The 23,455-nt window shown below is 35.6% G+C and overlaps 1 protein-coding gene and 1 pseudogene across 15 annotated transcripts in view; one reads left to right on the forward strand and one right to left on the reverse strand.

The window, feature by feature from the left end:
* Window positions 1-17,921, forward strand: part of THOC2 (THO complex subunit 2) — a 115,671-nt gene extending 97,750 nt beyond the window's left edge. For 2 of the 14 annotated variants that reach the window (XM_082717256.1, XM_082717259.1), the window contains exons 32-39: window positions 26-84; window positions 1,481-1,612; window positions 6,575-6,712; window positions 7,058-7,127; window positions 7,210-7,367; window positions 9,401-9,477; window positions 9,958-10,003; window positions 15,406-17,921. In XM_082717256.1, coding sequence (XP_082573382.1) covers window positions 26-84; window positions 1,481-1,612; window positions 6,575-6,712; window positions 7,058-7,127; window positions 7,210-7,367; window positions 9,401-9,477; window positions 9,958-9,985 — 662 coding nt within the window. In that variant the 3' untranslated portion in view covers window positions 9,986-10,003; window positions 15,406-17,921. Of the gene's footprint in view, window positions 1-25; window positions 810-1,480; window positions 1,613-6,574; window positions 6,713-7,057; window positions 7,128-7,209; window positions 7,368-9,400; window positions 9,545-9,957; window positions 10,004-15,249 lie in introns of those variants that run through there. The other 12 variants (XM_082717252.1, XM_082717263.1, XM_082717254.1 and 9 more) reach the window with 12 other exon arrangements.
* LOC309856652 (tyrosine-protein kinase Fer pseudogene) lies at window positions 15,284-16,085 on the reverse strand (annotated as a pseudogene). The gene has a single exon. The product of its transcript is annotated as a tyrosine-protein kinase Fer pseudogene (transcript).
* Window positions 17,922-23,455: the final 5,534 nt, after the last annotated feature.

A 23,455-nucleotide genomic window follows, 5' to 3' on the forward strand; every position in this document is an offset into this window, starting at 1 on the left:
TGACCATTTCTTTTTGTACCAACAGAACAAAAACGCCGCAAAATTGATACCCACCCTTCTCCATCACATTCCTCAACAGTAAAGGTTAGTATAGCCTGAGGAAGGCAGCGTCCATGTTAGGCTCACCTGGTTGGAATACGTGTCCTGACTTCCTTCAAGTCTTGTGCCAAGTATTCACTGGAGCCACTGGAGGTTTTATATTGCATTAGAAAATGAATTTTTTACATATTGGTGGACTGATATTTTTTCCTATTGAGTATTTTTATTATAAAAAATATTAAAACTTCAAGGACCTAGCACTAATTTTATAGTGTTTCAAAGTGCAAGAAAAATTTTACCCAGAAGTGCCTCACTGCTTTAAGCAGTCTTTTTTGGAGTGCAATGGTAGCTACAAGCAAATGAATCTTTTCAGCAGAATGAAGCCTATTTTTCAGCATAAATATTGAAGAATATATAGCACTGAAGACTTCCTGGATGATACAGGATAAACAAGATACCTCTGAATTCATCAAGCTTCTTGATGAGCATCATACCGATGTGTGCCTTCTAAGAAGGAATCTTGAAAGGCGTTCCATTTTAAAGTCTCCTTGGTGATCAGTTCTCCTGTAGTTGTGTATATTCAGTGAGCATGCAGCTTCTGTTGTATCTTCCCTTGGAGGTTTGTTTATACCCATTGGGTTCCCAACAAGTTGAACCTTGCGTTACGATAAAAGCAGATGTGGCATCCAATCCTACCACCCAGCAAAGAGAAACCCCAGGCATTCAACTGCAGCACAAAATCGTGGGTGTAGCCTTCTTGAAGACTCAGGGTAGCCATTCCTTGCTCCATATTTAATTTTAATTCTAAAGTCATCTAATTTCATGGAATCTTTGAATTTGCAGTACGTTGAACTTTTAAAACTGTAAGTTAACTAATTCTTCATCAAGAGCACTGTGGTGAAATACCGTAATTGATTTCTTTTTCTTTCTTTCTTTTTTTAAAGTGCTTTCTTTGTGGGAGGCATGAGATTCACCATCAGAGGCACTTTGCAAAAAAGTGACTACTCTTGTAGAGAATATATTTTGTTTTCTTGTTAATATAATGCCACTAAGTCTTTTGGCTAGGATTAAACATGTCTATATTTATGGTAGAGTTATAAGTAAAATTTGAAACCTCCCAATTAAAGAACAAGTATGAAAATGTAAGATAATGTTCTTCCACAGTGACCTCCACTGTTTTAAACTTTCTGTGGAGGGAAAAAAGTGTTTTGCTTTCTAAAGCCTCTTAACATTACTTATAGCCAAGTACTGTGTTATGAAAAATGTGGCATTGACATTTATCTTTAAATTATGAGCAGAGAGATTTTTTATTTGTTATGTTGAGTACATATAATTTAGTTTTTTTAACATTACAGTTCCATTACATGGTTTTGCTTTTGTTTTCTATTGTTGATATTCATATAATAATTGACATCACAAGATTTATCCTCACAAGAAGTAGCTGGTTTATTTCCAGGTTACAGCCATACTTCCCAAAGTACCTCTGGGTTCTGAGAACTATGCCAGCTCACCTGTCATCTCCATTCATTTTCTACAGGACAGTCTCATCGAACTCAAGGAGTCTTCAGCAAAGGTTTGAGTCTTTTAAAATCATCATGCCTAAGTAAAACAAACAAACAAAAATTCTTCATTTATTTAATAGATACCTTCACTCTAGTAAATTCAGTAAGCTAGTGAATAACCTTTAAAAATTCCTATCACAACTGAAACAATGGATGACAGCGGTCCCTTTTAAGGAGATTGTTACCAAATGTGTGTAATGTGGCAACATTTCTATAATCTCTCTTTGCTTGCTGTGTTATGCATTATCCTTTTATGCTTCAAAATCTGGAAATAAGTTTAAGGTTTGGGGAAGGGGTTGTTGGTTTGTTTTGGGGAGTAAGCTTATTTAATTTCTCGAAACAAATCTGTCAGGTTGTTTTCTGACTTTTTTTAGACAAACCAAAAGACCAGAAAAGGAATTTGATGCATTCACATACTGTTCTAAAAACTGAGCCCATCTCAGTCCATAAAACTCTCTTGCCTCTGCTGAGCTACCTTTTTGGTGGTTGTAGCAGAATATTAAGAAATCTGATTAATGTCAACTAATCATTCTCTTGGCGGGGAATACTCAACTTGATGATCGTGTTTACATGCCAGTATTAATTCTTGCCTATTACTCTACTTTCTTGAGTATTCTTCTAAAAATAATGTGCAGTTTGTGTATCTTATTACAGAGTTCACCTCATTATTGTAGTTGAATTGTCCATTGTTCATGTTATTTTGTCTACTTATTATAAAATTTGTACCTCTTTCACTTTGATTTTCTACTTTGCCTCCTCTTATATCTGCTAAGTATTATCTCTTATTGGTGGACCAATACAAAATGAAATTTTGAAACAAAGGCAGTTGACATTACAAACTGCTTTTAGATCTGTAGTTTTATAATGAAATGTCTGTGGATATTGGGCAATAAGCACTAATTTTTTAATAGTTTAGGTTAGCTAATGTGCCTTTGTCCTGAAATTGTAGCATTGTTTTTAGAATATACTGTATTAATCAAAAGAGTATTAGCTGTACTGTGTGAATGCTTTCTTTTAAAGTAAAACTTTTTATTGGCTAAATTAAGTATGTATTGCAATACAGTTGGTTTTCATAACCAGTTTGGGACTGTGTATGTCAGTTTTAAACCAGTGGCTTGTATGAGCTATTTTAAATTCATGGGTTAACAATGTTACCTGGGGAGTATTTATTTCCTGAAACATACTTTGAAGCAGCTTGAAACCTGCTGTTACAGTTAACTGGAATTTCTCATCAGTGATGAAAATTATGGTTTCTTACATTTGTGAAAGCCTTTTGAAAATAAAACATGTGAGATAAACACGTTATTTCATTTCATGCTCATAACAGTGCTGTGAGGTAGGTAGGGCAGGAGGGTAGTGTCTTTTGGACAAATAAGAAACTAAAAAAGTTCTTGATCTTTTCCCAGTGGCACATAACTTGTTTGTAGTACCAAAACTTGGACTGAAATTAAGGTTCCTCAAGTATTCTTACCAGAATGAAAAAAAAAATTGCAAAAAAATGTAGGTTCCTTGATTCTTTCTTTTTAAGACTTAATTTATTTATTTGACAGAGATCACAAGTAGGCAGAGAGACAGTCAGAGAGAGGAGGAAGCAGGCTCCCTGCTGAGCAGAGAGCCCGATGTGGGGCTCCATCTCAGGACCCTGGGATCATGACCTAAGCCGAAGGCAGAGGCTTTAACCCACTGAGCCACCCAGGCGCCGTGGTCCCTTGATTCTTAGCACCCATTTCAGCATTAGCTGAAACCGGTTCCTAACTCCTTTAGTGGGTTTGCCTTGTTTTTAAAATTATAATGCTTTAAGTCATTCTCTTTATTCCCCCTTTGAAAAAAGATAGTGATTTTCTGGTATTTAAAATTCAATAGATTTATTCCATATTCAACCAGAAATTTTTGAAAATGGTGCTGAATGCACTTGTAAAAATCACATGATTCATACCACTTTTCAGATCCTTAGGGCTCAGTATAGTTAACTCGGTGATATGATTAGGTGTTATAACTATTTGAAATGAACTCTTAAGCCTTTGGAGTTTGGTAAAGTATCCACAGATTACTGGTCTGCATTTTTATATGTCTAGGAAGGTTCAATAGCATATGAATGTCTTAGGAAAAAAAGAAACATTACCAGACTTTGGGTGATCTTTAAAATTGACCATCTATATCCCTCACTGTTTCTGGGGTAGCTTTTACTTTTTAGAGGATTTGAATGATCTGTGTCTATTTTTTTCATGTTCTGTTGTCAATTGTGTACATATAAAATTGTTTCTATGCTTTAATTTTTTAGTTAATGCTTTTTCCCTGGGATCTTTTTTTATTGCATTATTATTTTTACTTTCTAATCCATGGTAAAAGTAATACATAGATTTAGCTTTTCAAGTGGGATTTGTTAACGGGAGAAAAATCTAGCTTAATATCCAAATCTTTTCTGTCTGTCTGCCTTCCACCCCCAATTTCCAATTGGCGTATTTCCAGTTTGGTCACTCGTGTATTCAACTAGCAAACCTAGAAGCTACATTTGATGAAGTGTGAAAAGCATTTCCCTTTACCCATGCCTCTCTGTAATTGAGGAGAGCAACAGTGACCACTTGAAACAGAATTCAGGTTTTAATTCTGTTCATCATCTTAAAACAAGGATTTACAATCAAATGGAAACCTATAATTGAGACCATCTTTATATACTGTAGCCTTAATAAAGTCAGTATAGTAGTGGTAACAGATTTTGAAGATCAGTCATGTTTTTGGACTTATTGATCCCAATGTTAAGAATAAAAGCAAATCAAAAGCAAAATCCATCAACATTATATGCCAATCAATTTAACAAATCATTTATTTTGTTTGGCAAACACGTATTGAGTACTCGGTTGTGTATAAGGCACTAGGAAGTGTGTTAAAGTAGAAAAAACAAGCTTCCATGTCATACTGGAAACTGTTATGGACAAATATAAGTGACATGAAATTAATAGAAAATGCCTGTCACAAAAAATGGTTAATATAAAATAATAAATATAGGAATGCATCAGAAAGTAAGTTGAAAGTGAGTTGCAGAGTTCAGAGACAATTGAAGTGCTGATGGCTTTTGTGCTGTCTTTGAAACCTAGTAGGATTTTAAGAGGTTAAGAGAAATGTGAGTGACCATTCTGGTGAAGAGAACTGCTGGAACGGATAGTGTTAGGCACCCAATGGTAGCCACAGCATAGAGTGCATTGGGTTGCCCCATAGTAGGATATAATTCTACAAAGATTGTGAAGAGGTTGGAAGTACCTAAGCTAAGGAGTATGCATTTTATTCTGTAGGCAGTGAGAGACTGCTTATTACTGTGGAAAAGAATCTTGTGATCAGAACTATTATTAGAAAGGTAGGAAGAATGAATAGAATTAGGTACATTTCTAAAGTCAGAATATATAAGTTTCCCAATTCCTTGCAATACAGAATTGAAGTTAGGCACAATTAAAAACTTCATTCTTGAGTACTGTGTGTGTGTATGTGCATGTGTGTGTGCGTATGCTTGTGTGTACTTATTTGTAATCACACCCCGCTTTTTTCTTTTATCAGGAGAATTAAGCAGTACTTCCCTTAGAGAAATCTTTGCGTATTGTAGGAATATATTATTTCTTTTGTCTTATCAGTTTCATAAGTAATATTAACTTAAGATATAAATAAACCTCACAATTAGAAAATCTTAAAGTGTTGTATAGGGCATTGACCCAGCAAGAGTACCATTTGGATAAGTGCTTTTATGACTGTTTCTCATTCTTTTGCTCTTTGTTGTTAATAAACATTTTGTCTATTTCAGTTGATCATCAACTTTTAAACATTGACATTTTAAAGAATCTACTTCTGCATTGCCATGGCAGTATTTCTCAGCCAACTGAATTGAAAATATTTGATGGTGTTAAAAAATAAGTGTTTCTTTAATTTTCAAACTGATGGTCTTTTTTTAATGTATTCCTTTGAATACAAAGGATTTCCTCATGTTAAACTATTTGGCTTTTGACTCACTATTTGTTTTCATTCCTAAGGTATATCTAGGATTATGTAGTTAATGTAATGAGTTATATTTCATATTCTGCTGCCTATTACTTGTAATGTCTTAAATTGAACATAAGCTTGTAGCACAGTTATAAATGCTATAAGGATAGGTATCTGATTACTTCCTTAATGTTTTCTTTTATACTAGATTTCCATATTTACAACTTGCGTAAGTTATTAAGGTTGTCTCTTAATTATTTAGGTAGCACATCTTTGATCTTTGGCTGTTTATTGTCTGTGGGCCTTTTGAAACAATAGGCAGATATCAGTTCATCATTTTTCAGTCTCTGAGTTTTTTTTTTAATCATCCTCAGGTGACCACATGGTTTTCTGAGATCCTTAGAACCAGTGAGACAAATTTTGCAGCCCATTGTGATTATTTGGTAGAAATTGGAGTGCTTTCAGAAGTAGAGAATATGCAGCCTTTATATTTACAAAAAAAATTAGGATAATGTATGCATGGTATATGCTGAGGCAAAGAAGACTTATTAATAAAGTCATGGTGAGGTTTTATTTTATACTTTGGCACACTGTCATCAGTTGCCTTGTAAGTGGATGGTAAAACTATTTAAAATTTTCCTGATTGTGTAGAGGTTTGTATCTTTTTTTTTTTTTAACAGTAAGAGAGTTCAGTCATTATTTTTCACATATGGACTCCTGTAGTGGTGCTTATACAATAGGGCTATAAAAGCCTCCATTAAGTCTCAGTCTCATTTAAGACTGGAATGAACTGCTTGAGTTTAAATGAAAATTTTTGTAAGGCCAAGAATTGAAGTCTTTGCATAATTTGTGCCATGCTTTTATTTCACCTCTTGTAATCCAGACAGCTGACCAGTTTTGACTTTGGGTCTAACTACCAATTGTCTTTTCATTAAATAAAGAATCAAGCAGATAATGCCGATACTGGAAAACTAATAATCTTTAGTAATATTGCCTTAATTTAACAGCTCTACATTAATCATACTCCTCCACCACTGTCCAAGAGTAAGGAGAGAGAAATGGACAAGAAAGACTTGGACAAGTCGAGGGAAAGATCCAGAGAAAGAGAGAAAAAAGATGAAAAGGACAGGAAAGAACGGAAAAGGGTTTGTAATTTTTTAAAAACTAGTTTGGAAAGTCATTATATTGTGTATGGTAGTGTGTTCTTGCCTTTTTTAAAGTACTAGTTTGTTGCATGGCAGGCTGATATTTGGTGTTTTAACTGGTATTTTCACCCTAAAATGTGTTTGAATTGAATCTTCTACAGTAGTAAGGATCTTCATTCAGCCTAACAATCTCTCCCAGCTATGCTTGTCTTTCATGTCACTTTGCAATGTGAAAGGACTGACAATACTCTCCAATGCTAGTTAGCTGTGCCCTTGTATAAAAGTAATATTTTAAAACAAAAACATAAACTCTTGATCAATGTAGTTCACAATTCTTGGTTCTAGGATCATTCAAACAATGACCGGGAAGTGCCGCCGGACTTAGCCAAGAGGCGAAAAGAGGAAAATGGAACAAGTAGGTAGAATTATTAATGCTTTCAAAGCTGTCGTCAAACTGAACTGAAAGAGGCTTTCATGATTTTCTTTTATACTTTTAGTGGGGGTTTCAAAACACAAAAGTGAAAGTCCATGTGAGTCTCCTTATCCAAATGAGAAAGACAAGGAAAAAAATAAGTCAAAGTCTTCAGGCAAAGAAAAAGGTGGCGATTCTTTTAAATCTGAAAAGATGGATAAAATCTCCTCCGGTGGCAAAAAGGTAAATTAGGGAAACAGTGGAACAAAAGGCTTTTTCTTAAAAAATTGACTCTTGAGTATTTAGCAAATACTGAGTTAATTTGATAATCAAATAGTCGTTGCTTAATTATTTGAGGGTGGAAGAGGAGGCAGAGGGGGAGGGTTATCTGGGGGAAATTCCAGCCAATTGGGTCCAAAATTATAGGGAGTAAAATTAATCTCTGAAATTCCTTTTCTCTCCATTCCACCCCCACCTGCTTCTATTCATTGAGCTTTACCCTTTACCCTTTCTTTTTGTGTTTTCTTTTATTCCTCCTTGCCAGCAGTGTTTTGGTTTCTTTACATTCATAAGATTAAAATATGGTCATGTGTATTCTTTCTCCCTGATCATTACATTGTCATAAAGTCTTTATTAATTGTGATTTTAAAAATATTTTTATAACATTTTCTCCTAATAAACTTGTGTTTGTAACTTGTATTTGATTTTCAAACTAAGTATAATGTGCATTTTCTTAGATACTCATGGATGATATTCATAATATATTTCATGCATCTGCCATAAAGTAGGCAAGTCATTACTACTAAGGTATAAAGTGTTTCAAAAGCATTATTTTGTACATAGTCATAGTTCTTAAAAGCAGTTTTGGAAAATTATAAGGTAATCATTTTAAAATTTCTCTGTGCTTTGGGGCGCCTGGGTGGCTCAGTCGGTTAAGCTTCCGACTCTTGATCTCAGCTCAGGTCTTGATTTCAGGGTTGTGAATTCAAGCCCTGCTTTGGGCTCTATCCTGGGCATGGAGCCTACTTAAAAAAAAATTTCTATATGTTTTAAAAGCGATGCTGCTCCTTTTAAATAAGTGTTTTTAAATTGAGGTAAAATTAACATAAAAATAGCCATTGTAAAATGTACAATTCCGTGGCATTTAGTATATTTACAGTGTTGTGCAATCATTATGTCTATCAAGTTCCAAAACATTGTCATCACCCCAGAGAGAAACCCCATACCCATTAAGCAGTCATTCCCCATTTCCCTCTCCTTTTAGCTCCTGTCAGCTACTAATTTGCTTTCTGTCTCTATGGGCTTACTGGTTTTGGATATTTTATGTAAATGGAATCGCATAATAACGTGGTCTTTTGTGTCTTCTTTCATTTAGCATAATATTTTGAGATTCTTCCATGCTGTAGCATGTATCAGTACTTCCATTTCTTTTTATGGCTGAATAATATTCCATTATATGCATATACCACATTTGTTCATCCATTTGTCAGTTGATGGGACTTTTTTGTTGTTTCCCTTTGGCTGTTGTGAATAGTGCTGCTATGAATGTTCGTGTGCTGCTCTGAAGTGTTTGTTTGAAGACCTGTTTTTAGTTCTCTTGTGCGTATACCCAGGAGTGGAATTTCTGGGTTATATGATAATTCCATGTTTAACTTTTTGAGGAACCAACAAATTTTTCCATGGTAGCTGGACTGCTTCTCCTTCACCAGCAATGTATGAGGGTGCCAGTTTCTCTAAATCATTGCCAACGCTTGTTATTTTCTGTTTTTTAAAAAATTTTTATTAAAATTTTTTTTTATTATAGCCATCCTAGTGGGTGTGAAGTGGTATCTCATTGTGGTTTTATTTTGCATTTCCTTAATGACTAATGATGTTGAGCATCTTTTCATGTGTTTGTTGGCCATTTGTATACCTTCTTGGGAGAAATCTGTTTAGATGCTGTGGCCATTTTTAAATTGGATTGTCTGTCTTTTTGTTGCTCTATTGTAAGACTTCTTTATATAGTCTAGATATTAGACCCATATGAGATGTATGATTTGCAAATATTTTCCCCCATTCTGTACATTGTATTTTCACTTTCTTGCTAGTGTTCTTTGATGCATGAAAGTTTTTGTTTTTGACGAAGTCCAATTTTTTTCTTTTGTTGCTTGTGCTTTTGGTATCATTAAATACGTTTTTGAAGAAAAATGTATGGCTGGTGGGTGATAAAAAGGGATTTGGAGCTGATTTTTATATTTGGTTTTCCCTTCCCAAACTAATTCCACCATTCCTTATAGGAGTCCAGGCATGATAAAGAAAAGATAGAAAAGAAAGAGAAACGGGACAGTTCAGGAGGAAAGGAAGAGAAGAAACAATATCCTTTTCATCTTATTGGAGTTTTTAATCAGTGTAATGGAAAGCTTTGATACTGGTCATGTTTAGAATTGTACCCTTGTAGTATGTGGTCTGAATAAAGTTTAAGGGCTTTATTAGCTTTTAAATAGTCTCTTCAATTAACCCTCTCAAATGTACGAAATGCGGAAGTGGGAGACTTGATACATTTTTTTTTTAAACTACTGTGGTGACTGTGAGGTGGTTTTATGCCGTCAAGGGATTTCGATTCTCTCTGGTTGTATTACTACTGAGAGGAAGAAAGGGAACAGGGAGTCCCTTGGGCCGGGGGCATGGGAATTAGAAGGGCAAGATGATGCAGCAGATGAGCAGAGCTGGTGGAAGTTGCGGCTACCAGGCTGGTCAGAGCCAATTAGGCCTGCAAACTGAAGGACTGCACTAAAAATTGAGACACCATTCCTTTTTTTTTTTCAAAGTTGTTTTCCCTTAATTTGTCATCTACTCATAAGTCCTCGGACAAGCACAGATAATGAAGACTTTCAATCAAGGTGAGTGTTTTCTCACCTCCTTTCATTTAAAGATAGAAATATGAAACGAGGTCTGATAATGTTGAAGAAACTAGATCCATTTTGCAAGGTGCAACTTGAATTTTACACCTAACTCTTAATGACCAGGTCTTCAGGTACAGATGCAAAACAAGATTCACAGTTACTTTTAAGCTGCTTTTTCATCTTAAGCTTGCTGTTAGCCATGCAGGGTTTTTTTGTTTGTTTGTTTGTTTGTGTTTTTTAGCACCAAGATGTATTTAAGAACATCTGGCTTTCTCTTCACCACTCATTCCCAACTTCTCTGGATAATTAATCACCTTTTTTTTTTTTTAAGTACCTATAGCCTTGTGGGTGGTGCTGATATCTGCACTTTACAGGTGAAGAGCTTGAGACTCTGAGGGGTTAAGTTGAAGAGGCTAGCAGAGGTATTAGCTGACAGAGCCAATATTCACAACAAAGGTTTTCTTGCCCTTTAGTGTTCTCTGTTCCTCTTTTTGCCTTTTTCTGCATATGTGTTATCCAGAAATTTTTGTTCTAAGTTTTTATGCCTCATTTGCTACCACAGGCCATGTTTTGCAAGGCCAGAAAATATGGTCTGTGCTTTTCGTTCTGGAATTTAAAATATGCAACTTCATTTTCAAGGTAATTCTACCTTGTATGAGATTTAAAGTGTCTAACCATCTTAAATAAATTATATGTGTACAGTAGTTCACTTTTAGTGAACAGAGTGTTCAGAACTTAAGATAGTTTTTTTTGAGTACTCAGATTGTCATCTGAATAGCTCTTGTTTGGTGATGCTTTAGGATTATTGAGGTTTATAGGATGATTTACCCTCTACATTTAATTGAGATGGCCGTATTTGAAGTTGTCAACTCTTTTATAGCCCATTTTCTTGCTTCCTTATTAGCTATCATTTCTTAATGATGTAAAGTATACTTTATATTCACCTCTATATACTATATAAAGTATACTTGCTATCTCCACCCTCCCCCTAATATTATTTGCTGCTGCTTTTATGAAACCAGAGAGTTAACTAAAGCTATTTACAGTTGAATTAAGAGTCAGAAATGTGTGAGAGCCCGTTCTGTGTAAGGGTATGAGTTTTAGGGTATGGATTTTGTCCCATTTATTTTGGCTGCAGAACAGGCCACCTGGGTAATGTCCTAACAAGTGGTGTGTGCCTTTTCATTTTTGTTATTCTCTGCTTGTTATCTAAGTAGTAGAATAGGCTAAATGAGAATTATGAGAGAACACTTAGAATTTAGTAGGTTTTCTTGAAAACCTTTAGAAAGATTGCCCATTCCTCAGTTCTAGCAAACTAGCTCTCTTCCCTAGCAAACTATAAACTCTTCATCTCCTTTTTTTTATTCTTCACTTTACTTTCTTTTATTTTGGCATTTTGCTTTTTACTTCTTGCTTTCACGTGGTCTCCTTATTAAAGAAAGCAAAAAACCTACTACGTACATCTTTATTAGGAATGGGTCAATCATTGTGACTGACCACTTTCATTGTGATTTTATATATTCTCTCTTTACTTAGTACCTAAATATTATTTTTCAGGGTTTTACTACAGATTTCTTTTGAGTTCTTATTCACATGGGCCATGGATTTGTATTTTACCTCTTTGGATAAACTTTCAGGACCAAAGGCACGAAAAGACTGGTTTGGGTATTAAATGTTAGATTAGTGGTCTTGTAGCAAACCTTCTCAATTCAGATATTCTTTTCAGATATATTTGGCTTGATGTTCATACTGTTAAATTTTTTCCTGACAACCACGTCCTGTACTTTATCCTTGGGTAGACTCTTAATTTTTTTGAGGCTCTGGTTGATTTTTCCTTTTTCTGGCTGTTCTGGCTGCCTCCTTCTATTTGGGTACATTCTAGGATTGGTCAGGTCTTTCTCTTGTTCTTCTTGATCCTTTAGAAATCTCATCATTTCTGATTGGCACCATTTACCTTTAGGCTACTTCAAATCTGCTGCTCCCTTTTTAAGTTATTTTACATTCTACATAAAATAGAGCTGCCGCATAATGTCACATTTCCATGATTCAGAGATGTTATTAATTGTAAGATCCACTGTTGCTTTCTAGAACTTTTTTTTTTTTTTTGAGAAGAGTGGATAGGGAAATGACATTAATTTGTAAATATTGCCCTGATTTCAGGAAAATTAAAATGATCACATTAGAGTTAAGAAAATATAATATATAAATGTGACCCAGATTAGATTGCTTCCAAAGTCTTCTGTTGTCTTTTCCTATCTTATGATTTTTAGTTGTAAAATCCTTTCTCCTTGTTCTCTAAATCTTCTGTTACTTATTATTGCTAACGTTTTTGTCCAGATTGATCTTTCCTCTCCTTGAGTTAGTCTCTTGAACACTACTAGTTGCTGTGCCTTTAACTTTTTCCCCTAGTTTGATCTCTAAAAACTCCTGCCAATTGAAATTTTTCTCTTCAAACCAGGTTCCTTTAGCATCTCAATTTTAATTTGATATGTGTGGTCCTCTGTTGAGTGTCAGGTTTTAGCTAACTTTTGAGAGTCCTTTTGTGAACCAGATGCTGTACTGAGACTTGGCTCCCAGACTGAGAAGCTCAGTCTTCTTTTACTTTGATTCTTGATTTCAAAGAACATTAGCAGTTAAGCTCTATCCTACCCATATGTATTTGTGGTATACTACATTCATGTTCTAATCCTCCGCTCCAATGAGGCCTAATCTGTTTTACAGGTCCTTTTCTCACCTCCAGTATCATAGGTGTAACCTAATTCTTTTATCCTTTAAACCACATTCTGCCCAAGGACAAACTCTCAGCCCCTGGGCAGAATGTGGCCTGTTAAATGTACTTTCTTGGCCTCACATAATATTTAACTTTGTTTTAATCAATATGATAAAGTCCAAATTTCAGTTTCTCTTGAAGAATTGGAACATCTGGCAACTCTGTGTCCAATTTCTGCATGGTAACAATCAGCTGGGCACCCTAGGTGCTGCCCCCCTTACATAGAGAATGGGTCTTTTTTAATTTAATAGTTACCTCAGTCAGTCCCCACCCAGCTTACTTCATTTGTTTACATTATATACTAGCCTCTGTAAACAACTGATTTTGCAGTTCCTGTTCTGAACCTTTTTTCTTCAGTTCATACTTGGAAACTGACCTCTTACGTGCTCAAAGATTGCTTATCTTAAGAATGTGTCACCATGGTGAAGCACAGTCCTAGGTCCTGGTAATACCCGTTGTGGAGTGGGGAGTGTTCAGTTAAGTTTCTTTCTTAGTTTCCCATTGCTTATATGTGGGCAGCTTGCCTACAGAATCTCAGTCACAGATTCCTATGTAATATATGAGTATGTTACATATCCCTCTCCTTAGATTGTGATCTTGTTGAAGGCAGAAACTTCATCCTTTCCTTTTAATCAAACAACCAGGTATTTTTCTTTATTGCCTGCTATGTTTCAGATACTCAGTTAACTCTACAGGGAGAGAGCTATGTGCAGAAGTATTATGTATATCTCTTTGGGATTGATGAGAAAGAGCACTGGACTTTTTTTTGCCTTCAAAGTTCACTGCTAGCATTTGGTAGTATCCTGTTTAAGAAGAGTTTGCTTTGTATGTTACAACATATTTTTGAGGGCGGGTTTATTTTGCTTTCATTTAGGTCTGTATGTAGTAATCATTAAATGCATTCAAAAGTTTTGTTAGGAGATTGAAATGATAGACACAAACTATTTTTCTCTTCATTTCCATCATTTATACTCTTCAGTGGGTGTGCATTCTTTGCACTGATATTCATAGGTTACCAAAAAGTTGGACAGAATAGGAGGAATTTTCTCTTTTCTTTCTCTCACATAGGGTGGACCAAATATTCACTAGGTGCTGTGCTGTTTTTATTAGGATTTAGGCATGAGCACCTAGAAGAGGGCTCCCATGCCACATTTATCCCTGAGTATGACTATCCCTTATTCCTATGCTTTTATCCTGAGAGGGACCCATAGGTCTGCTAAGATTGAGTTCAACAGAATCCCAGTTTTAATTCTTTGTTATATTTATCTACATGGACCATCTCAGGAAGTATGTTTACTATGATAAGAACTCCTAGGTAGCAGTAGTATAAGGAGAGTAAATGGTGGAGTAAAGTGGAATTAAGATGGCTATCCCTATATCCTTCTCCTATATCTACTTTCTTCTTCATAAATGTTCATTTGACTTTTTTAACTGTCAGCTTCATCCATATATGCCTTTCTGCTGTGTGTTTGTGTGTGTGTGTGTGTGTGTGTGTGTGTGTGTGTAATAGGATCACAAAATCCTGATAAATTCAGAAACTGGTAGAAATGAAGGGAACCAGATTCTCAGATGCCTCCTTTGAGGTGAAGACACTTAACCCAAAGCAATCTTATTAATTCTGTGGGCCTGTGTTTTCTAGTTTCTCTAAAAAAATTCTGTGTGTGTTGAAACATTTCTTAGGATCTTTTTGGTGAATTTGATCATAAAATTAGAATATGTGTGTGTTTATAAGGGCATACCTTGGATAAGAAGACTGAATTTATATTTGCTTTGCTTCTCTATTTTGGTCAGTGGTCTAGCTTTTCTTTTCTCCAGACCACTCTACTTTTCAGACTTGCTTCTTGCTGTCACAGCTCTGTATAAAGTAACATCATTTAAAACTAGCTGCCTCAGCTCTGAGAGCATGCTCTTCAAGGGCATTTCGTGCATAGTTTTCTGATGCCCAGAAGGAGGGTGTGGTAGAACTAGGGAAATTGCAACTTTACTAATACAACAGGGCCAATTTCTAGGGGGGCGGAATTGGGGGAGGGAGGAAGAAAACCTCAGGATGTCCTGCCCAGCCAGATAATACCTAGTAGAAGGTGATGTTTTTAAAGGTAATCTTGTCTCTCTGCAAGCACAGTATTACCAGTGCAGTTGATAGCACTGACAGAGGAGAGATGTCTAGGATGTAGGACAGCCAGCTCTGACCCAGCCTGAAGTAGAAGCCCTGTGAAACTCAGCAGTCCTAAGTATGAAAAAGATCTGTGTTATCTCTTGGATTTGGCACCTGTGCTTTCCTATTTACAATTGTTAGAGTGGCACATATTTAAAAAAAAATTAAAAAAACAATAACCTTAGGAGAATGTTCCAGGTAATGTGGTATAAACGCATTGTTAATGAGAAGAAAATAATTACTCTGCTGGAAGATAGAGTCCTGAAGGCTGAGTTTGGCACTGTTTCATCACTACATGACTTTTCTTCTTGATGGCAGTTCTTTCTGAAGTTCACTGAAGTTGGGGCGGTTTTCAAGTTTGTAATCCCAACACTTCAACATTGTATTGGTAAATACGCTCTGGACACTGCTGAGAGACTGACATCCAGTATCTTCTTTCCACTTGCTCTTGTGCCTGCTGATTTGTCATTCCAGGGTATGGACAGACCCCTAAGCTGAAGGTCTCCCAGAGGAGGATGCCAAAGCTCCATGCGTCACTCTCAGAACGATATCTCCCATAATTAAGAGCTTCTGGTGCTGTCCATTTAATGGGAATCTGCTTTAAGTCAGAAGATGAATATACACCACCATCCTCTTGACGAGACATTCCAAAGTCACTGATTTTCAGAACATTATTTTCACCTCCAGGCAGTTTCTTGCAGCAAGGTCCTTGTGTATACAATTTTTACCCGAGATTCGCCATCCAGAAGCAGCATCTAATGAAAATTTCACTAACTGTTTTAGTTCATCCTTCTTTCTCAGAAAGGAGAGGAAATCGCCTCCTGGAACCAGTTCTTAATGATATAGATAGGCTGTATTTGTGTGCGAACTATAAGTTTGACAATATCGGGATGGTTATATTGCTTGAGGATTTTGGCTTCTTGTAAAAATTTTAATTTCAGTTCCTGGGAAAGATCATCTTTACATGTTTTAATGGCAACAGCAGTTTTATCCCTTAATGTGCCCTTAAGTATGTCAGCAAAAGTTCCCTTGCCCAGTAATTCTACTGTGATATCATCATGATTGAGACCCCCATTTCTTATTCTAGTTATGGCAATACTGAAATCATGATACTCTTTATTGCAACACTTTCCTTTTTCTTTTGCTTTTGCAATTTAAAAACTTGAGATAAAATTTACATAACAAATTTTGCAATTTTAAAGTGGTTTTTAATATATTCACTATGTTAATAGCCATCACCACTAATTTCAGAACATTTCCATCAACCCCAAAAGAGACCCCATACGTATTAGCAGCCGCTCCCAGTTCTTCCTTCCCCTCCCCTGGAAACAACTAATGTACTTTCTGTTTCTGTGGATTTACCTGTTTTGGACATTTCATAAAAATGGAATCATGCAATATGTGGCCTTTTGTATCTGGCTTCTTTCACTTAGCATCATGTTTTCAAGGTTCATCCATGTTATAGCATGTATCAGAACTTCATTTCTTTTTATAACCGAGTAATGCTCCATTGTATGACTGTGTACCACATTTTGTTTATCCATTCATCAGTGATGGACAGGAAAAATGATTTTTAAGTATGAAAATTGTAAGCTCAACATTAGTGTATCCACAGTTAATAATTGGTAATGTCAAGGTTATACATGGTGTGAACAGAATGCTGTATAGAAATGATGTGTAAATTATTTGCCAGCATTTCATGCAAGTGTGATTACTTCCCAAGGCCCTTCTAGCTCTGGTTTTATGAAATATGTGTATGTAGTATTTTCGTCAATAAAGTTTAATGCTTTAAGCATTAGTTTAAAATTTTGAATGAGAACAATGTTAGGCAGATACGAAGTTATTTGCCACATGTTGTAATGATCATGTTTTGAATTTATTTCAGTATGCAGTATTTGAAAATGTCAGTACATAAAGGAAAGGAAATGAGTATAATTAAGTCAATATATTTTTAAAGCAATTTTTATAATTTAGCAGACATTGCATCTTAATATAAGTCACTATTAAAATTGTGTCCTTGTGAAAAATGTGATGTCATTTTTCTTTTTTTTTGTTGATCATGTAAAATTGGTTCCTTTTCATTGCTCTGTGTTCTGTTTACGTTTGACAAGCTATTGCTTGCCCCTGTGGAATATTTTCTTGTTTCTCTTTCATTTTATCCTCCCCTCCCCTCCCCAACTTCTCCCTCTCTCGCAGACAAAATATTCAGTGTTTTTTTTTTTTTAACTCCTCCTAGCATGCCTATCTTTAATGGTTTCTGAGAGGGGGAAGTGATGAGAAATACACAAATATTTCATTCTTATCTAGGGACTTAATTCAAGCCTTTGTTATTGATAGAACTCATTGATTTTTCTTTGTTTCTTAAATCTTCCTTCTTTCCTTCCTTCTTGTTTTCCTTCTTTCTTCCCCTCCATTCCTTCCCTCCCTGGTTTCTCCTTCCCTCTCTCCCTCTCTCTGCCCCTTCTTTCCATAACAACACCCCCCCCCCTTTCTTTTCCCTGTGTCCTTCCTTCTCTCTTCTTCCTTTCTTATCTATCAATATAATCACTTTGTTTCTTTCAGGTGAGATTGGAATGAAATTGTTCAGCTGTGACCAGAAATTAATTTTCCTGAGTAGATTGCCGAGAATTATGAATCAAGAGGGCCCATTTGCATCTTCTTAAGTTATTCAGTTATCTGCTTTATTGCTCCATGCCGAAAACTTAAAATTGTTGAGTTGTGCATTACTGTATTTAACTTGTTGCTTAGTTTCTACATGTTTATTTTCAGTAAATGGCTGAAAGTGTTAACTGTTCCATATTTTTAGCACAATGTGCTGCATACAGTTCCCAACAAGCAAATAAGGTTACATGTGTACAGAATTTCACTTTAGGTTAATAACTAAATATTGCCTGGGTTTAGTTGTTTTGTTTTTTTTTTTTCAATATGAAATGCTTCCTTTTTATTGTTTGAAACTGAAAATAAACAATTATTGAACCATTTTGAATTTACCTCATTTTAAAACTCAGTTTTAATTATTTGGCCTGTTTTTAATATTAGTCACTAAAAACGAAGTGGGAGCAGTGTCTTATGCAATGCTTAGGAATCATTTTATATAGTACATGTACAACATTAAAACCTGTTTAAAAAAAGAAAAAGGTACCAGCATTCACTTGTCCCTTGCCATTTTTTCTTGTAATTATGTTAGACAAATCTGGGGGGGGGAGGGAACCAAAAGTTAATTGTGTTTTAATTCTACAGCTACAGAAGCTTTGTATTGCTGAACTTTCGTCTGGAAAAGTTTCACAGTGACATTTTTAAAAGAAAATTTTTTTATCTACTGAATTCTACCAGTGTAACCTTTTTTCTAAATAAACAATAGTTTTCTCAAATGATTGTATATCATTGTGTATATTGTTGCTTATTCACAATAACTTAGTGAAGATAGTTTAGTAAGGCTCCTAGCCTTTTTCATTTCTTAGTCTGATCTACAGTGTTTTCAAATGATATCGCATCCAATAATATGAAAAAATCTTACTTGTTAACCTCTGCACCTGGGGTAAACAGTGGGTTGTAATCATGCCTAAAATTATCCATTTACTCTTCAATTCTTTGGAACTGATGATATCTATGCAAATTAAATTTTTTTTTTTTTTTAGAGAATGACAAGGCTATAATTTTTTTAAAGGATTGAGAAATGCTGAGCGTATTTGAGAATTGGCATAGGGATATAAATCTTGATGCCCCTTTTCAGGTAATTGTAATTTGCAAAAATTGATGAACACAGTAATTATGGGAGAATGATCCATTCAGTGACTATTGAGCACCCGTAATGTGCCTGGCATAAAAAGAAATTACGCATTGTTAAAATGATTTTGACATTGAGAAAATAGCTATGGTTCACCTCAGAATCATTTGTCTGAAATATAGCAGGGAGGAGCTCTCCAGTTATGTTGCATTCACATTTTAAAGAATACGTGATTATGAGTTTGAACCAGAAAGATCACTACTTGCTTAGGATCAGGATCTATTCTCCTTGTCCCTCAAATTAATTGAACACAGGTGAACTTTGGTTATGTCCTTGCTAGAAATGCATTGAGGATGGAAAATACTAACTTTGGATTTAACTGTGCAAAAATAATTTATGTTGGAAGTAGGAAATCTGTATTTGTGTAGTGATAACTATTTTTAAGCATCTACTCTGCTCTAGGTACAATGGGGTATTAAGACCTAATTCCTGTACCTGGGGTGCTTCCAGTCTAGCTTGAGATAAGGGCCGAATGAGTGCTATTGGGGGTCAGCAAACTATTTCTGTAAAGGACTGGATAGTAAATATTTGAGACTTTATGGGCTGTTTATACCCTGTTGGAACTGGGCTCTGCCATTATAGCATGAAAACAGCCATAGGTGATCCATAAATGAATAAGTATGAATGAGTTCTAGTAGAATTACATTGACAAAAACAGCTGTAGAGCCTCCTAGAGAATATTTATTTTAAAAATATTTGAAAAAAAATTTGAGTGTCTCTTATGCACCAGAGGTACATCCTTGAGCAATACAAAGTCCCTGCTACCCTTGTAACTTCCATTCTAGTCAATGAAGGCAAACAAATAATGTTGGATGGAGGGAGGTCCTCCTAGGAAATCTAAATCTGGGTGGTGCAGAGTTTATTGTTCTCTATATAGAGGGATCATGTAGAATGAAGAGGTGCAAAGCAGAATATTTTGAGGCAGTTACCATACTATGAATATTTTATTACTAAATAATACGAACAGGTGCCATCCCTAATCACTCCACCCCCCAAGTTTTGAGCCTTTTACATGAAAATCATGTAATACAGGATTTCTCTCTCAGGAACTAGGATCTGAGCTGTAGTGACTGGTGTCTTAAGCTTGCCATCTTTTAGAAAGGAGTTCTTACCTTTAGGATCATAAATGGAGGATATCTACAGGACCACTACCATCCCCCACCGAAATTTTTGTGGAATGTGTGTTTTTCTAGCTTTCAGTTTTCAAAAAACTTTTAAGTTGGCAAGTTTTTTTTCTGGGTCTTGATCCAAAGAACTGTATATAAACACAGTTTATATACTGGACCTGTCTCTTGATCTGTATTAGTGTAAGGACCTATCTCTTGAGCTGGTGAGAAGTTGGTCTGTCCATCTGTGTTGTCTTAAATGGTAGGGGCAAAAGTTAGAGTATCTTGCTTTGTCATTATACAAGTGATTTGTAGTTTATTGTTGGAAAATCACTGGTCCATGCTACATGGCTGTTTTCTATTTCCTGGAAGCACCTTAGTCTGGAAGCAGCTTAGACAAATGGAAATTTCTAGCAGCCTTATTTTTTTTTCCAGCAATTGTGTAATTGTTTTATTTCTACCCTGCCATGTTCCAAAAAGGATTTATGAAAAAACATACTGTACAGTATTTAAGAAGTAAATGAGAACATTTGATTGGGTGAAGTTAATACCTAAAATGAATTTAACACCCTAAAATGTTGTGTACACCTGGGTGATATATCAGTTCTGAGAAACCTGATAGGCCACACAGAGAAGGTGTGATTTCTTAGTTAGGAATTACAGTGTCCATGAAATAAAAAGCTCGTCATGGAGAAGAACATTTTCTGGTAATGTAGCCCAAAAGAAACTTTCCTTTGCATTCATGTAAGAAAAAAAAACCCTGCCTTTCTAGTAAACAAAACGAAAAGGGTTGTATCTTGTTGCCCTAAATATTAGATGATGGCCAACACCTCAACTCATACTGGTGAGTATATTTCTACAAGGACACCAAAATATGTGGTCCAGGCACCCAGCTCTCTGATGATTTGGTTCGTCCAGGAAAACGTTTTTGATTATTCAGGACAGGTTTTCTAAACTAGGATTTATGATGGCCTTACTTTTCACAAGCATGTTTGTAAAGATCAGGAAATTCATATGACCGTAGTTTGATTTCCATGATACAAGTAAGATAAACAAGATCTCATTAGTTTAAAAGCTGTGCCTGGCCTTTGGTATTTTGTTTTTATGGATACTGATCTCTAAGGCTGCCTTTTAGGTAGAATGGAGCTTATAATATTAGAGCCACTTAATGTTCTATCTTATCACTTATCAGAAGCATGGTTTAAATTTTTTTTTTTTAATTGAAGTAACATTTCTGGAGACATTGTCAGGGCCAAAGATTTTACTGGGCTTAGAGCTGAGAAGAAAAAGAGGAGCTGCTTAAGAGATGCTAATTAATGCTAGTTGCATACAGATTGTTGTATTTATAAATGCAAATTAATATTTGCATTGGAAATGTGACTGAAGGAAGTGTGACAACCTGAGAAGATCTGTATTAGTGTAAGAATAATTGCTTTTTATTTCTGATTCTTAGGTACTGTTTTAAGTTCTAATGACCAGTTCCACATCAATCAGGCTAACAAAGCTTAATTCCTTTGATGTGTTGTTAAATGGAGGTGTTTAGTGGAAGAAGAAAGGAAGATTTTGAACACAGGGCACATAAATGGCATCATTGCAAGTCAGAAGTAGCCTTTATTTAAGGGATAGGAGCTAGAAAATGACCTGGTACTTAATCTCCAGCTTAAAACCTCTGATTTTTGTCGTATGACAGCTAGATGTCCTTGGATTTGAATATCAAACTGAAAAGAGCTATCACCCATGTTCCCACATTTTTACTGGAATGATATTGTACTATATTCAAGTCCTTCATGATCCTGATTTCATGCAGTCTGTTAGGATACTTATCTCCTAGGGTTACACAGATCATCATTATCAAAGTACATTTATGAAGTGTAATTAGATATGCCACTGCTAGTTACTGTTATGCAGAAACCTTTTGCACTTTCCAGGATGATTGATCCATCCAGGACACCAATAATAGAGAAAAGATCATGCTTACAAGATACAAGCAGGAAATGAAATGTAAAATGAGTAAGGTATTCATATCACATGCAACTGGGGTCCTGTTACATTTTAAGATGATGGTGAGTACTCAGGGTAAGTGAAGTGTGTAAACCTGGTGATTCACAGACCTGTACCCCTGGGGATAAAAATATATGTTTATAAAAAATAAAAAGTTAAAAAAAAATAAAATAAAATAAAATTAAAAAAAAAAAAAAAAAGAATGACCTCAGACTAGGTGTGATTTAGGAAGCCTTGCTCTCAATTGGTTGATTTGGGAAGACTTCAGGAAGGATTGGATGGTCAGGAAGCCATTCTATCAGGTGAGAGAATGTTGAACTTGGAATTCAGACCCATTTTTGGTATAGTGCAGAATCCTTGAAGCCAACCCATTCTGCTAGCACAGGATTGGATCATACATGAAAGGCAAATACTTCCTCTTTGATACTATCCCATGCTGCCTCAAGACTTTTGCTTTTTTTTGGTCTTTATTCATGACTGAGTCTGACATCACCAATCTTTTATTGCTTTAATCAATCAGTGTTAATCACATTTTTCATATCTTTACAGGTAATTGAAAAGTTACTACCTTTGTGTCAAGATGATTTCCCTTATCTGTTTCCTCTGAGTGGGGATGAGCTCCACTTAAACTTCCTCACATGGTCTTCACAGTGCCCTTTTGTTAATGAATTAAATCTAACAATACATTAAGGCACATAAAGAAGACCTAGTAGTGGCAGGTACTCAGTAACTGTTAGCAATTTTTATTGCTAATATTATTAGTGATATATAGTGATAATATTTATTGCTAATATTACTAGTGATAATAGTAATAATATTTATACAAGTAGTTCACAAATGGAATCATCAGGATTAGAATTAATTGGGAAACTTGAGGTTCCACATTTCCAAATATACTGAATTAGATTATTTTGGGGTGGAGGCCTGGAATATTTTTTAACATAGTTCCTCAGGTGATTGTAATGTAAGGGCAATATTTGGGAATTACAGAGTTTAACCAGCCTGCAATCCTGACATCTCTGTTCTTACCTCTTTTTTTTTTTTTAAAGATTTTATTTATTTATCTGACAGACAGAGATCACAAGTAGGCAGCGAGAGAGGAAGGGAAGCAGGCTCCCGGCTGAGCAGAGAACCCGACGCTAACCCAGGAGAACCCAGGACCCTGGGATCATAACCTGAGCCTAAGGCATAGGTTTTAACCCACTGAGCCACTCAGGTGCCCCATCTCTGTTCTCGCCTCAAGTAGAAACAGAACCCATTCAGAGGCTTCTTATTTCTGAGGGTAGTAAGTATTAGGCTCCAGGGAAAACTCGTCTTTGGCAAGAAGTATTTTAAAGGTAAGAGCAACAGCCTCTTTCCTGGGATCAGAGTTCATCAACTCTGCTAGCCCATGCTGCTCTTGCTCACTCTGACCCCCTGCCTTCTCCAGCCTACCTTCAGTGACCTTCCTGGATCTAACCTCTTGTTAACCTAGACATATGTTGTCAACAAGAATCAACTACGAAGGTAAGATGTTTGGAGTTCAGAGCTGCTTTTGATAACTAATTGTACTTTCAAGAACCTTTAACTTTCATCTGCAGTGATTGACTTTTCTATGGTTGTGTTCAGGGCTGGGTTTTGTTCTCCATTC

This window comes from Mustela nivalis (genome assembly GCF_964662115.1).
Source record: "Mustela nivalis genome assembly, chromosome: X".
Classification (NCBI taxonomy): domain Eukaryota; kingdom Metazoa; phylum Chordata; class Mammalia; order Carnivora; family Mustelidae; genus Mustela; species Mustela nivalis.